Source organism: Pelodiscus sinensis, chromosome 1, assembly GCF_049634645.1.
Source record: "Pelodiscus sinensis isolate JC-2024 chromosome 1, ASM4963464v1, whole genome shotgun sequence".
NCBI classification, from domain to species: Eukaryota; Metazoa; Chordata; order Testudines; family Trionychidae; genus Pelodiscus; species Pelodiscus sinensis.
In genome coordinates this window covers 135,104,864-135,120,449 of record NC_134711.1, presented here as the reverse complement: position 1 = coordinate 135,120,449, position 15,586 = coordinate 135,104,864, and the positions used below count along the sequence as shown (strand labels likewise).

General features: G+C 48.1%; 1 protein-coding gene across 2 annotated transcripts in view; it reads right to left on the bottom strand.

Annotated features, from left to right (window-relative positions):
• Positions 1-15,316, bottom strand: part of LOC102455926 (ovostatin-like) — a 75,646-nt gene extending 60,330 nt beyond the window's left edge. For both annotated transcript variants that reach the window (XM_006136392.4, XM_006136393.4), the window contains exons 1-10: positions 15,100-15,316; positions 14,374-14,557; positions 13,938-14,094; positions 12,634-12,686; positions 11,663-11,683; positions 8,564-8,732; positions 6,718-6,802; positions 4,513-4,624; positions 2,331-2,445; positions 1,954-2,063 (exon numbers count right to left, since the gene is read on the bottom strand). In XM_006136392.4, the coding sequence (XP_006136454.2) occupies positions 1,954-2,063; positions 2,331-2,445; positions 4,513-4,624; positions 6,718-6,802; positions 8,564-8,732; positions 11,663-11,683; positions 12,634-12,686; positions 13,938-14,094; positions 14,374-14,557; positions 15,100-15,164 (1,071 nt within the window). In that variant the 5' untranslated portion in view covers positions 15,165-15,316. The remainder of the gene's footprint in view (positions 1-1,953; positions 2,064-2,330; positions 2,446-4,512; positions 4,625-6,717; positions 6,803-8,563; positions 8,733-11,662; positions 11,684-12,633; positions 12,687-13,937; positions 14,095-14,373; positions 14,558-15,099) is intronic.
• Between the last annotated feature and the right edge of the window lie 270 nt (positions 15,317-15,586).

Here is a 15,586-nt window from a genome sequence, read left to right as displayed (position 1 = left end):
CACTGCAACTTGAGACAGAAGTCCCTGACCCATGTCCCTGCCCTCCAGGGCACACTGCTCAGGGCAGGTTCTGAGCTCCCCACAGCAGTCTGGGATCCCTGGATAGCTCTTAGCATGGCCCAGCCTGTGGACAGGCCAAGGGGTGAAGCCTTGGGAGAAGGGGAGGAGCAAGCAGTGCTCAGGTACCTCTGGCCTGAAGGTGGTTGGGGGTGGGGGGGCCAAGGAAAAAAAGCCAGGGTATGTCTACACTAGCTCGTTAGTTCGAGCTAGGTAGGCAAATGAAGGCAACCAGAGTTGCAAATGAAGCCTGGAATTTAAATATCCCGGACTTCATTTGCATGTTCCCAGGCGCCGCCATTTTTAAATCTCCCTTAGTCCGAACTCTGCGCCCGCAGCTACATGCGGCACGGAGTAGGTAGTTCGAATTAGAGGTCCTAATTCCCTCATTCCATGAGGAGTAACGGTAGTTCAAATCAGGATCTCTAATTCGAACTACCTACTCCATGCCGCGTGTAGCTGCGGGCACGGAGTTCGGACTAAGGGGGATTTAAAAATGGCGGTGTCCGGGAACATGCAAATGAAGCCCGGGATATTTAAATTCCGGGCTTCATTTGCAACTCCGGTTGCCCTCATTTGCCTACCTAGCTCGAACTAACGAGCTAGTGTAGACATGCTCCCAGCCAGTAAATCAAGGAGCAAGTGCCACCCTGCAGGGAGCGGAAGCAGCAGGGCTCCCAACTCAGCATAGATGAGGAAGGGATGACCCCCAATACCCAGACAAATGGAAGCCACTGCCCTGTCAGCTTTGCTCCCTGTTCGGGGCAAGCTCCACATGCTGCAAGGAGGCGCTGGAGCAGGAAGGGGGAGGGCACTGAGACAGGCAGTAATGGCCTTTCCAGCAGCCATGCTGGCTGCCTGCAGTGCTGTTCCTCTGATGCCTTGAATTCTGGGGTATATCAGGAGTATTTCTGGGATCCAAGTCAAGCCAGGGCCACCTGTGCACAGGAAAGCAATAGAGCTTGGACTCTAGGTTCCAGCATAACATTGGCTCAGACCCTCAAGCCTGCATGATTCTGATGCCCTGGGTCAGAGCCCTAGGTCAGCACAATTGGCATGGATGCAAGAGGTGCTTGTCTTGAGCCCAGACTCAAGCCCAGGCTTTTGTTGCTCTGTAGACACATCCTGAGACTGTTACACTGACCTTTTCCTGGTGAAAACATTAGAGAGAGACAATTATTTGTCCAACTGTGTCTTACTTTTTAATTCCCCCTTCTTCCAATTGAAGGAAAGGAAATTTTTTAAATGGGGCTGTCCCCCCCTTCCTATAACAAAAATAAAACATTTTAGATGAAAAATTGCTAAGTGACATATTTTGGTCAAGAAACAAAAAATGCCATTAAAACAAACACGGTCATTTTCCAATATAAAAACAAAAACAACTTCAATTAGCTCAAGTTAACTGGTCATAGCCAAACGTGCGCAAGTGGGGGTAACTCAGCTCACACTGAACATGCAGTTCAAAGCATGTTAATTCATATGTGCTTATTAAAAACACAAACATTTCCCCTCAATAGAGACAAGACCTCAGAGTAAAGCCACAAACTCATTGATCATCAGGGGTTCCTCTTTTTGGGCAAGCTCCCCAAGCTGCGAGGAGGCACCAGAGCAGGAAGGGGAAGGACACTGGGACAGGCAGCAATGGCCCTTCCAGCAGCCACTGAAGAACCGAGTTGTAGCCAGAACGGACACATGTTGTTTATTAAAGTAATTTTTTTGTTCTAAACTGCAGTGTAAATAGAGAGAATAAATCTGTGTCAGAAGAAAACCTCATGTAGTGAAAGACTTGGTGCCATTGCCGGACCCCAACACACAGCTCTCCTAGCTAACAGACCCCTCCTATCACCCAGGATATAGCAATTTGACCCAGCAATTTGACCCTCGCTGCTGGCCTACCTGTCCAAAGTAAGGAATTCCCCTTTTGTAGGATTGATCCATATTCTCAAATCGTACACTGCCCAGCACTTGAGTTACGGTTATGTAAGCAGAGCCTGTAAGCCGCACACCTGCAAGACAGGCCCGGGGGGAGGATGAGACAACAATTAATTAGTCTTGATTTAAACATTGTTTAAACACAATCAAATTAACCAACTAAGCATTTGCCTTGGAGATCATTAGCCACTGCATTTATAAAGTGGATCTTCTCTGGGAACTGAACCTTGTGCTAGGCAGCCAAAGATTCAACAGAGCACCAAAGCTGTCTCTCTCACCCTTTTCCATCATTATGCCTCCCTCCCGCCCCATCTCCTTTCTGACTGATTGGAAGGTGTTACCTGTTCCTTTCTCAGTCACAATTGCTTCCACAACGAGGCTCATCTGGTACCCAGCACGATTAAGCTCAAAGATCTTGGAGCTGAAGACATGGGAAATGCAGCCATCCTTTCCCATCTGAAAAGGGAAGGACACAGTCACTGAGACGGGAAAGAGCCCAGTTTTCTGCAGGGTCAGGAGAGTGGGGGATCTGCTTTGCCAAAGGGGGCAAAGAGGGTGTCCCTTGAGACAAAGTAACAGTATTTATAAGAAATATGAATGAAACCTGTTGGAGAACACTTTAACCCTGCCTGGGCACTCATTAATGGATCTCCAAGTCACCGTGTTGTGTCAGGCCAACTCCACAAACCAAATACACAAGGAAGGGTTAGAACTTAACTTCATTTACAAGTTTAATTCTTATGCTTAATGGTACGAACAGGGACATCAGCTGGCTCCCACACTATCTGCCACATCCTAATGACTTATCCAACCAACCAATGGATGGAGGTGCTAACTGTTCTTATCAGCTTCTTGTAACTACTTGAACAATCTACTCACTGTCTCCCCCTCTCCTGCCTTTTCCCTTATTTATTCTTGGATCTGGCCTTCCAACACTCAGGTCATCTGAAGAAGTGGGCTGTGCCCATGAAAGCTCATGATGCCATCTACATGCTTTGTTAGTTTCTAAGGTGCTACAAGACTATTTGTTGTTCTTCAAAGTTTTTCCTGTTACAGTCTAACTCAGCTATCCCTCTGAAAGTATTCATATGAAAGGACATTATGATCATACTTGTGCCTGGCATAGCTAGTCTCTGGGGCTGTGTCCAGACTCCATGCCTCCGTCGACGGAGGCATGTAGATTAGCCAGCTCGGAAGAGGGAAATGAAGCCGCGATTAAAATAATCGCGGCTTCATTTAAATTTAAATGGCTGCCCCGATCTGCCGATCAGCTGTTTGTCGGCAGATCGGGAGAGTCTGGACGCGATGCCCCGACAAAGAAGCCTTTCTTCATCGACACAGGTAAACCTGGTTTCACGAGGCTTACCTGTGTCGATGAAGAAAGGCTTCTTTGTCGGGGCATCGCGTCCAGACTCTCCCGATCTGCCGACAAACAGCTGATCGGCAGATCGGGGCAGCCATTTAAATTTAAATGAAGCCGCGATTATTTTAATCGCGGCTTCATTTCCCTCTTCCGAGCTGGCTAATCTACATGCCTCCGTCGACGGAGGCATGGAGTCTGGACACAGCCTGGGTTGGAGGGAGCTGGGTACAGATTCCTGGCTAAGACTTGGGCACAGATCCATTGCTGAATCCCTGGGGCTGTGCCCAGTGCCTGGACAAACTGCACTGTGAGAGTCTATATGGAGGAAGCCAGTGAGTGCTAGCACTGTAGGACAGCAATGCAGGCTGGAGGACTATGCTGCATTAAAGGTCTGGTCTTTTCAGGGAGAGGTTCATCCCATCTTCCTGAAGGTGATGAACCATGTAGTACTTTTCCAAGAGCTGAATAGAAGCCAGTTTCCTAGTCAACATCACTTGCCCCTATGACATAGGTTCTAGTTCCCCGAGCTAATACTGAATATTTAAACTGGTGCATACAACCATCTCCAATACTGTTCCAATGAAGGACTTTTCCTCTCTAATCTGAAGGTACTTCTCTCCAGACTGTGACTAATCTTCATGGTGCCTGGAGCCCTATAGACACTGGCATATTAGATAGCTATTCAGACAGTAAGTTCTGTGTAGCCAGATACTCCATCCCAAATGTCTTGCTGTATGATACTATCCTCAAGCTATCCACCACCCAAAGGACTCAAAGACTCAAACCCTTCTCACAATGTTGGGGAAAGGTTTAAAACTAGTTCAAATACAATTTAAGTTCAAAGATCAAGAGGGGATTAGGAAAAGGAGGAAAAGACAATAGTATTGTTGTTATTAAGCACTTTTCCCCACAGGTATCAAACCAGATTGAAAAGGAGACCCATGTCATTATCCCCACCTTATGGATGAGGAAAAGGAGGCAAAGAGAGGCAAAGAGGCGTACCAGGTCAGTGGCAGAGCAAGGATGAGCACTCAGGTCTTCTGAGTCCAAGTCCTGTGCCCTTTGCATTACAAGGGAGGAACAAAGGGAAGAAAGAGCAGAGCAACAGGGAAGAAGAGGGAAGGATGAAATCTTTGCTAAATAGTGTTTGAGTATCGTACAGCTTTGGTGACAGATTGACAAAGTGGATCTCTCTTGCAGCTCCCATACAAACTGAAATCCCTGCACACGCTGAGCTGAACTCTGCCCTCAACCGGCTGGCCATAAGTGTACCTGGAGAAGGAGAAGAACAGTGAATTGGGGACACATGAGGCTTACCTGACCGAACATACAGCTACAGGTCCAGAACCCCTCCCTCCCAAGAGCCCACAGAGGGGAACAATCGTGTGTGCTTTCTGCCTAGATGTCGGCATACTGCAGAAAGCTTCATTATCTATAAGCAGCAAAGGCAAGGATTTTCATGGCAATGTCTGTACACTGGTGACACCTCTCACTGTCTGGGGACATTGCAGCTGAGTTTATTCTCCCATATCTCCATTGCCCCATACTCATTTGCTGTAAGAAAGCAGCCTGTCATTTCCTGTCTGTGCCCACGAAGGAGCTTCCAAGTTGCTCTCAGAGCAGTGATTCTCAGCCTGTCCCTTCCCTGTCCTCATGCATCTGCTATCTTCACTCCTTTGTTCTGCTTCTTTTCTGTCTCATTGCTCATTTTCATCGGCTTTTCCCCTTTGCACTGTATTTCACATTTTCTTTGCTTTCTTGCTTGTTCACAGTCCAACTCCCCTCCTGTCTCTGCCATCCCCCAGCAGCTCCCAACATCCTCAGGACACTGGGGCCACTGGAGGCTGAGCTGAGAGCCACACCAGTGAAGCAGAGATGGTAGAGTTGCTGCATTCGCCAGTTGCCACCCTCATGGGAGGAGAGCTGGATGATAAAGGGAGACTTTTTGGTTTTCCAGCCATGCCAAAAAATTGGGGAAAAAAATCCATGTTTGGTTGAAATAAGGAACATTTTCACATTGTGGAGGAATTGAAAAGGTGACTTTTTTAAATGTCAAGAATTTGCTCAAATTTAAAAAGAAAAGGAAATTTCTAAGCATACCATTGTTTTGAATTAAAAAATAGAAATGTTTCATTTCCAAAATGTCAAAACAACACGTTTTAATTTCTTCATACCATTGTGTGAACTAGGGATCCAGGGGGAGGGTTGGCTTCATCAGAAACAATTCTGCAAAACCAACGTTGATTAAACAATGTTATGTTATCATTTAATTGCCAGCTTTTACTGGGAAAAGTTCAGACTGAGCTATTCTGCCAGGCTTTACATGTGAGCCAGGACCTTAAGAGAAGCAGAGAAAAGAGGTGGCTGGACTCATAGACCTATTTGCCATTAGACTTGCATGTTGCAGAGTAAGGGCAGACACAAACTGGGAGGCCGGGATATTTCTCTGGCCATGCTGATCCAGTGAGACCCCCAGTCTAGGTCAGTGTCCCCCACATTGGCAAACATTATTGTAGAGACACTTGATGCTCTTTTGCAGCGCAGTGCAATTCTGCACAGACCAACTCTAAAGCTCCCTGTGCTCTAATCTCTTTCCTGAGAGCTACAGGAAGTGGGTGTACCGTTGTCCAGGTCTTAAGCTGTCCTCTCCTCAATCCTGTGATGACAGATGTATCTCCTTTGCAATGGAGACACGTCTGAGCCAAACCAAGGATCTAAGCAACTCCTTGAGCTTTGCCTTGGGGGAAGTTAAAATGAGAGCTTACTCCTGCCCTTACTTTTCAAACCTCACATTTAATAATCACTGCTCCCAACACTGGAGGCCATTTTCTCCTGGTGGGGGAGGAAGGGTGTTCATTGATGTCCTGGGATGGAGCTGACTCCCTGAGGCACAGGAAGGGAAATCAACTCCCATTGCTGTCAGTGGGGCTGGGATTTCACCTTTAGATTCAACGTAATCATCACCTTGCTCTGCCCCTTTCAAGGACTGAGCCCAACTGGACACACTGGACAGCCCCAGCTCAGTGACCCAGGGCCCACTTGGCTGCTGCAGCCCTTACTGGGGTTTCACTCCATGCTACTGACTTGGGTGAGCCCATCCTAGGGGGCCCCATAAGGAAGCAGATAATGCTGTGTACAACCCAGCATACACCTGTGCAACCAATACAATTCCACCTACCCACCACTCAGAGGAACGCAAAGAAACGGAGGCTGCTATCCCCAAAGCCAGGATTGATTGGCCCATTCTGATGGCTTGATTGCTTTGTCCTCACCCCCGATGGCTCCCACTGATGCCTGCCCTCTTGCCTCTTTCCGTGAAGGTCTCACCCTGCCCCAGTCGCTGCAGCGCTGAGTCAGATACTTACACACCACAAACTTTCACCGTGAAATCGGGAGTCAGCACTGTGACACTTTTTGGTGCGTGGACCATCACTTCAAACTTTGGTAGCACTGGTATGGGGGGGAAAAGGCACATTAGCTCCTAGGTGAGAAATGGATCCTCCCATTGTTTAGTTACTACTAACATGTGGCAGGCAGGAACTAGAGTGCTCTGAATTGGGTTGGCGAAGATTTAACACTTGGGAATCATTGTGGTTAAATGCTCCACCAGTTATCAGTAAACCCGACAGAGAAAAGTAATGGATTTGCTCTGGGGTGCTACTTAAGGAAGCACAAGCCATAAAACAAGCAGTATTTAGACTCCACACTGTGTTTGGAGAAAGCTCGTGGGTGCTTCTAGGATAAAGGTTAGTTCCTGGTGCCAACTTTTCATCTTTGCAACTTAATCTTCATGACCTGCCTTAGAGGACCCTTTCCACAGCCTGCACCTAAAGGAGATGTTAATCTTCTCTTCTTGGCTTTTTACTATTTTTAATTCAAGTTCTCAAACAGCACATTAAGTAAAGGCAACTAGTGTCTAAATGTGTCAGGGAGGGGAGGCAGGGAGAGAAAGAGAAGACAAGTGTAGTTCAAAAGGTGGAACAATACCTAGAGACATACTGCACATGCTGCAGTCATGTGCTTGCAGCACAGGTAGGTCAAAGCTAGCTGGGGTAACAAGAGAGTGAAGACCCAGCAGCACAGAACTAGAGGAGGAGTTGCACAGCCTAGCCGTACCCATGCCCACTGACAAGGGGGTCAAAGGGTGCAATTGTCCGGGATCCTCTGGCTGCTGCCACAGTAGCAGGGGCTGGGAGATGCAGGCCCTTTTACATTGCCCAGTAGGGCTGGTGGTGCACCCTGCTGGACAGTTCCAAGCAGGAGGGGCCCTAGGTGGCCAGACGATGAGTTGGGACAGCAGGGCCGGATTAAGGGGTGGGGGCTAGCCAGGCAGCTGCACTGGGCACCAACCTGTGGCGTGCGGCACCCCTTACTGCTTCAATCAGGTGCTATGCACCCGGGGCCAGGTGCTGCACAGTGCCCCTTAGAGCTGCCATCAGACGCAGCACGCCTGGGGCTGGGGGCCGCACGGCACCCCTTAGAGCTGCCATCAGGTGCCGCATGGCCCCCGGCCCTGGGTGGTGCCTGATGGCAGATATAAGATGTGTAGCGCACTGGGGGGTGGGGTCGTGCATGCGCCATGCACCCAGGGGCGGAGCCGTGCATGCATCGCGTGCCTGCTGCCCGGGGCGCAGGAATGGCTTGAGCCAGCCCTGTGGGACAGTAGCCCCCAGCTATGCTGGGAAGGCAGAGAAAGTGAGAGGAGCCTGCCCTGCAGCAGCAGCCATCACTACAACTTTGTAAGCAGGAGCAGGGAGGGGAGAGGAGAAAGGAATGCAAGGCTGTTCTGTTGATTCAACCCTGATTTGGGAGCTCAAACCTGTATGCAGATCTAGGGTGATTTCTGATGGCTCCAATTTGGTGAAGGTTCTCTTAGAGACAAGCCCTAGAAAGAGCCATGCTTGGGGATGGAGTTTAGTGGGAAGTTTGGGCTTGCAGGACACTCAAGAACACATGTGTCTTGTTAGTCAGTTACCCGCATGCCCAAACTGCAGGGATGAGATGAGTCTGGGCCCCAGCTAAGGTCTCTAGACTCCAGTGAGGACATAGCAGACTTGGTCTATTCACAGTGGGGTCAGGAAACCCACACACAGATCTGCATCTGAAATGTACTCTTTTGGGGGAGTGACAAAGTGGGTCTAAGTATGACAGATGGGGCCTACTTCAACTTTGGTTTCCCTAGTAGAAATGATAGCAACAGCAGGTGCTTACCATATTCATCAACAGTGAACGAGTAATGAATGCTAGCGCCAGACTTCTTTCCCACAATGATTTGGTAGCTGCCCAGCATTGGCTCTTCGATGAGCTGGAATGTGAGCTGGACAATGGCTTTCCGAGATGTCACATTCAGCCACTGGAAGATCCGATTGCCCTGTGGATCCTAGCAGGCAGAGGGAGCAGGACAAAAGGCACAGGCCCAGCTTGTTTCCTTTTCTGAAAGGAAGCCTGGTGTGCTATTGAGCTCCTTCTGACCCACGTTTCCCAGAATGGGTAGCCTGGCTCTTGTGGACACACAGGTTTATGTGTTGCTATTAGCAGGTGCAACAGGAATCAAAGACACAAGGTAAGTTGTTGTCATACCTACGTGACACTAATCAGTGCTAAATAACTGTCTATAGTAAATATCAGAGGCCAAGTCTGCATTATAGTGCTACAGCAGTGCAGCTGCATATGCCCTGCTGAAGCATACCCAGTGAAAATGCTCTATGTCAACAGGAGCGAGCTCTCCAATGACTCCACCTCTGTGCAAGATGTGTTAGTGGCAGAGTGGCCTCCTGCTGACTAAGTGCCGGTTTGGACAGCGCTTAGGTTGATGTGACTTATATAGCTATGGGGTGTGTCTTTTTCATACCCCTGAGCAACGTTACATGAGCATTAGCCGTAGTATAGACCAGGCCTAAGTATTCTGGTTTTTGCCATCTGACGATTTTGGTGCATGTTGAATTTAGCCTGACTTCCCCCACCTTCACCTGTTTCATAGCTTTATAGATTCAAAGGCCAGAAGGGACCATTGTGATCATCTAGGCTGACTTCTGTGTAACACGGGCAAGACATTTTTATCCAAAATAATTCCTACGGTGTATTTTTAGACAAACATCCAATCTGATTTAACAATTGATAGTGATAGATAATCCACCATGACACCTCATTAATTGTTCCAGGGATTCACTATTCTCACCATTATACCCCTTGTTTTTAATCTGAATGTGTCTAACTTCAACTTCCACCCACTGGATCATGCTACACCTTTTCCACTAGATTGAAAGGTCCATTATTAAACAGCTGTTTCCCAAGTAGGTACTTATAGACTGCAATGAAGTCCCCCCCTTAACATTCTCTTTATGAATTTAAATAGAATGAGCTCTGACGTTCTCTTTAATCATTCATGTGACTCTTGTCTAAACCCTTCCCAATTTATCAACATCCTTTTTGAATTTGGGGCACTAGAACTAGACACAGTATTCCAGCAAGGGTGACATCAATGGTAAATACAGAGGCAAAACAACCTCTCTACTTTTACTCAAGATTCCTCTGTTGATACATCTCATTAGCTCTTCCGGCCACAGGATCGCATTGGGGGGTGCTAGTCAGCTGATTATTCACAAATCTCATATATTTTTCAGAATCATTGTTTACCAGGATAGAATCCCCCACAGTGTAAATGGCCTACAGGCTTTGATCCACTCCAGTAAGAAGCAGCCAGCAGAGTGGGATGCTCAGCGGCAGGAGGAGGCATAGCATGCTCCTAGTCGGCAGCCTGCAGGAGAGCCCTGAAGACATGCTAAGCAGAAGCAGGTAGTTTAAAGGGGTTGGCTGGGGGAGCTTCCCCTTCCCAGTGTGGGGCTGCCCCAACCCCAACTCCCCACAGCATCATTTGGGAGGCTGAAGCCCTCCGCCACCCAAGATTCACACCAGGATGCTGCTTGCTGTTGTTTCCTTCCTGTCACTCCCAGGGAGCAAGAGGAAAGCAAACAGCATGCCGCAATTCCTCTCCCTTCTGGCAGGGGAGGGCAGGGGCTGAGGAGGGAGACATACACTCTGTGTACTTCCCTCTCGCTCCCTGAGAGTGGGGAAGGGGACAGCAAGCAGCATCCTGGTACGAATCTCAGGGGGTGGGATTTCAGCCTCCCCCCCCCCCACCCGCACACTGCCCCTAAACAGATACACATATTTCAAGTGCCTGCCCAGGGCCCCCAGCCTGTTGCCTCCTGTCCTAAGCTTCTCCTCACACCCCCTACCCTGATTCCTGCATCCCCCCCCAACTCTCTGCCCTGAGCCCTGCCTCACACCTCCTATCCTGATTCCTGCATCCCTCCACACACACACCCAACTCTCTGCCCTGAGCCCCTCCTCATACCCCCCACTCTGATTCCTGCACCCACATATCCCCAGCCTGCTGCCCTGAGCCCCTCCTTACACCCCCAATCCTGATTCCTGCATCCCTCCGCACACACTCAACTCTCTGCCCTGAGCTATCCCATTTTACCAAATGATAAACCCTGGTGTCTCACACCCTGCCCTACACTGCAGGAGGCTCCATGCTGATATGAAGGATGGGAAGGGAAGAAAGATCCCCCTTCATCCTTTCCTTTTAACCTGTTTCATCCCACAAACAAACCCTTTTCATGACACTGCCCCTACATTGTCCCAGCCTCCCCGCCCCCACCTCCCAAATTGAAAAGGAGGGAAGAGACAGGATCAGGAGGGCATTCTAATACTCTCCCCCTCTCACTGATTTGGGATCCTACAGCCTTTTTTTAAATCCCTCATTCTAAGCTGGTTAAAATAAAGGCTTTCTTGCAATTGCCTTGTTGGTGAACAATGTCCAACTCTGTAATGTTTAAATTTCACTGTATGCGACAGCTGATGGCTGGGCTGCACTGGAAAAGTAAATTCTTGCAGAGATGTCTGCTAGGAAGGGAACTGAAACTTTCTTGCTTATTAACAAAAACACAACATGCTGTATAGTTGCTAAAACTCTTCATGATCCAAGGCAGCTAGTAATTGCAGCCATTAGCTACAATTGTTCCTTGTTTTTCAGCAGGGGCAAGTTATGCAAATAATCCAAAGCAATTGGTACTCTTGATAGGAAGGAGTGAAACAGAAATACCATTTGGACAGAACAACTTTTGCTGTTGTTGGGCTGAGCTCTGCTTGTAAAGCTGGACGTGCTCCCCTGGATTCGATAGACATACTGTGCAGTTCTGTTACTGGATCTGAGAGCAGAATGTGGCCAGTCACATGTCTCACATACATTCACACTCAGGATTTCACCTTTGTATGTGACATTTTAAAAAACAAGTCTCTTACCTGAATGGTGATCAAGGGGTACTGTGAAAGAGAGACAAGGGAAAGAGATTATAAGTATGTGGAGGAAACACCACCAGATTCTTCAGAATTGAACAAATAACAATTTAAAACACAATTTTAAATATTAAGGTCTCAAATTTATAGAGAGTATTTGAACAGCATTTTCACTGAGTTTAATGGGAATTTCATATGGATAAGAACTGATTGTTTGGCCCTAAATACCAAAGATTATAGAAAATGTAGAGGAGATGAGGGTATAAGGACAATCTATGACAGAATCTGATCTCCATTATACTGGTGCAAACAGGAGCAGTACAGTTGCCATTAAAATGTTGCACCTAAAATCAGAATCAGGCCTTTTTTGTCTCATCCACCCACAATCTCAGATTATCTAGCACCTTTCAACAGGACAAAATCCTGCTCTCTTTTGCACAGGTAGGAGGTAAGAATAAGGGTCAGGAAGCCCCAGTCAAGAAGACAGCCAGGACACCTCCATGTGCTGCAGTAAGTATCATATCCTCAAGACAGACAGTCTGTTGGTTGGCAGTGTCTAGATTCTCTTCCCTTGCGGATGGCTAGGGAGCCTGTTGCCTTTGGCAGCGCACTCTGCCTGGGAACAGCTTATGTGGGCCAAGTGACCTTGCTTGTCAGAGCCGTAAGGATCACCTGACATTGCAAGGCACAGACTCTCCTTGAAGTGCCTTGACCAACTCCTGTGCCAGGAGCACAGCTGCCTAAACACTAGTGTGCTGTGCATGACTGCTGCACTTAGGCTAGGACTTTTTACATGCAGTGTTAAGGTTCCAGTTCAAATGAATATTTCTCCTTTGATTTCTGCAGAAATTCATCTCCAATTCTGTCCTCAATAGGTGCTTATTTTAAGGTTGGGTGGGGGCTGATGAGGTGACATCCACCAATTTACCATCCAGGTGGGATAATTCTGGGTAATTCTGGTCTCTGTCCACACTCACCATCTCCTGAACAGGCTTAAATTGGGTATCGATAGCGACAACTCGCAACAGCACTGAAAAGACATGGGAAAGAATTTACCATTAGTTCTCGTCTATCTTCTGAGCTCCAGTTTGTTCCACAGCACACCCCCTCTTCAGCTGGTTTTCTAGCACTGCCCTCTTGGAAAGGGAACAGGTTAACCACTGCTCGGGTCTGTGCCCACAGGAGAGAGGGTTCTGGCTTCAGTCTTTCCTGTGAGAGACTTTCCATGGTCAAGCTTCCATGGGCCTAACAGCAGGTTTGTCTGGCCTGCTGAAGCAGGGGTGAGGAACCTTTTTTAGGTTGGGGGCAGATGAATCAGTCAGGGGCTGCGCACAGGTGAGAAGCAAAATAAAAAACCCAAATCCTCACTGACGTGGTCCCCGACTGAAGAAAAAGACACTCCCCACATTTCCCTTGCACACCAGAGCCCAGGTGGGATCAGCCTTAGTAGATTTTGTGTGCTCCAGCCCTGTTGCGGGGCAGAGAGGTGACTGGAGTGCCAGCATGGGCTCCTCAATTCTGGGGGGGTACATGAGCCTTAGGGGATGAATCCAGGCAAGCTGAAGGCTGCATCCAGCCCCCAGGCCTGAGGTTCCCCACCCCTGCCAGTTGAGGGAAAGGGAGTGTGGTCTGAAGGAATAGGTTGGGTTGGGAGTCAGGCAGCTTGAGTTCTGTTGCTAAAACCTGGTGTGGCTTTATGCAAATCTCTATTTCTACACTGCAAAAATGTCATGTCTCCCCCCCCACACACACATTGTCCCAGGGGTGTGTTCCCATTAATTTGGTTAGTGTCCACACAGGGCTTTGAGCATATAAAAGTGCCATGTGTCATTAAGAAGCAGCCATCCCTCATGAGAGCAGTTTGCCTGACTCAGAAGTGATTCCGCAGTGTCTGCATAGCAGGTAATTCTTAGTGAGGACCTTCCCTCACAGACTATCATGCTGAGCACCAGCTGCATCTTTAAAGCTTGGAAGCCCAGCCATGGCCACAGACATGGGTCTCTTCAGGGCTATGAGTGCCTGGGAGCCATAACAAGGCAGCTGCTGTGAGAGCAGGAGACAAAAGTAGTGACTTTGGAAAGAAAGAATGAATAAAGCCTAGGGAATGAGTTGGGATTTGACAGTCACCCCGTGTCTGAGGGTAGGTTCCTCAGCACCAGCAAACATTAGGATGCTGAGCAGTCAACCCAAATGCACTGTGAAGAGCAAGTCTCTCTCACTCTAGCTCAGGATATTGGTTCCCTGAGGGAAAGACATTAAGTAAGGCAGCATCCACATTCACCTGTCTGTCTTGGCTTGTAGATAGGTTTGTCTGTCTGGACAAAAACAATGCTCTCCACATTCTGAATTGCCACCGACCTCCTCTCTGCCAGCCTGACTGTGGCACCTTTAGCAGAGAAAGTGACGAAAGCCAAGGGGGAAGCAGTGGCACGAGGAGCCTGGGAAAGATTCAAAACATTAGTGGGAGAATGTTCAGGGAGGAGCATTCTCCCCAGGAGTTGCCTGCCTGCAGCATGAAGTGTACTAGCCATGCACCCTCGCCTGAGTTCCCGTACCAGCTGTCTCCTTCTCAGTCCTTTACAGCTCTTATTTCTCCCTCTTTCTCCCTGTATAACCTTCTCTCTCACATTGCTAACTGTAAGATCACTTCTATGATCGTGCATGCTTTCCTGGATTACTTTTTCTTTCTTGATTAGAATGTGGCTTAAAATCTGTACCATGAATCTGATGCACTTGAAGAAGTAATTTCCTTTTACAGATTGCTCAAGGATAGTGGTGTTGGCATTGCTGTACTCTAGGGCGATGCTCATGGACACCGACTCATTGAGATTGTGGATCTGGATGCAGGCCTGGTCTGGAGAGTTGCTCTGCAGCACTGAGGGCACCATCAAGCTGTACTGACTATAGAAATCAAATACCACAGATTAATTCAAGGGACTAGGAAGAAAAAGCCTGTTTGGCAGAGGTTTAGCAACGGTTTTTGAGGAGCAAAAGCCTTTTACATGATAGATTCAGATCTAACGTAGAACCCCAGACAGCTCTGCCAATTGCCAACAATCTCTTGCAGCCCCTTTCCTGTTCCTGGGCTGCCCACACAACTCTTCCAATGCCCCTCAGTCCTGCTCTGCAGCCCTCCATGCTATGAATCCTGGAAGGCCACATCTGTCACACTGCACCTTGCTATTACTTTTCCCTTTCCTAACATACAAGCTCAAACCTGTTCGAGTTTGTGGTAATTTAGCAAGGTATAAAATGCCTCTCTTGTGCTAACAGGAGAAGCATTCAACTCATTTAACCTGTAACCTAAGTTAGAATTCAACCTAGACCCCCTGACATAAAAGATGGCAGCAGCAGCAGCAGCATCTAACTGTGCCTCCAAGCCTTTAATACATGAACGATTCCCAGCAAATACATATTGTTAGTAAAGAAGTGGAATTTCTTACAGTTCAGGAGGAGAGGCAGCTGTTAAGTGAAGGAGAAGGGTGCTCATAAAAAACCTCAGCCACATCTTTTCTCACAGAGACAATGGAAATGCGGACACAGGCACCCAAGAGACAGCACGTTGTCTGAGACTTTAATAGCCCATAGACATTCCTCACGCAAAGTCGGAAAGTGAAAGAACCTGTTCCTCAACTCTCCCACGAGTCCCTTGCTCTTGCCTGACCAGCTCATAGATTTATAAGCCTAGCCAGGGGCGGAGATTCTAGTCCATCCCACTTTTCCAAGACCCTCCCCAGAACCTATCACAATCCATTCTAGCTCCCTGTCCTCCAAGTTACATCCCTTTCTTGCAATTCTCTGATCATCCAGGCAAAATGTGTTCAGTGACTTGGCTTGCTTCTGACACTGATGGTTGGCACAGGGAAGTAGGAAATGACCCAAAGCAGAAAGAGCCTGTCAAACTAGTTTGAGGCTCAAGTGTTTTTCCCC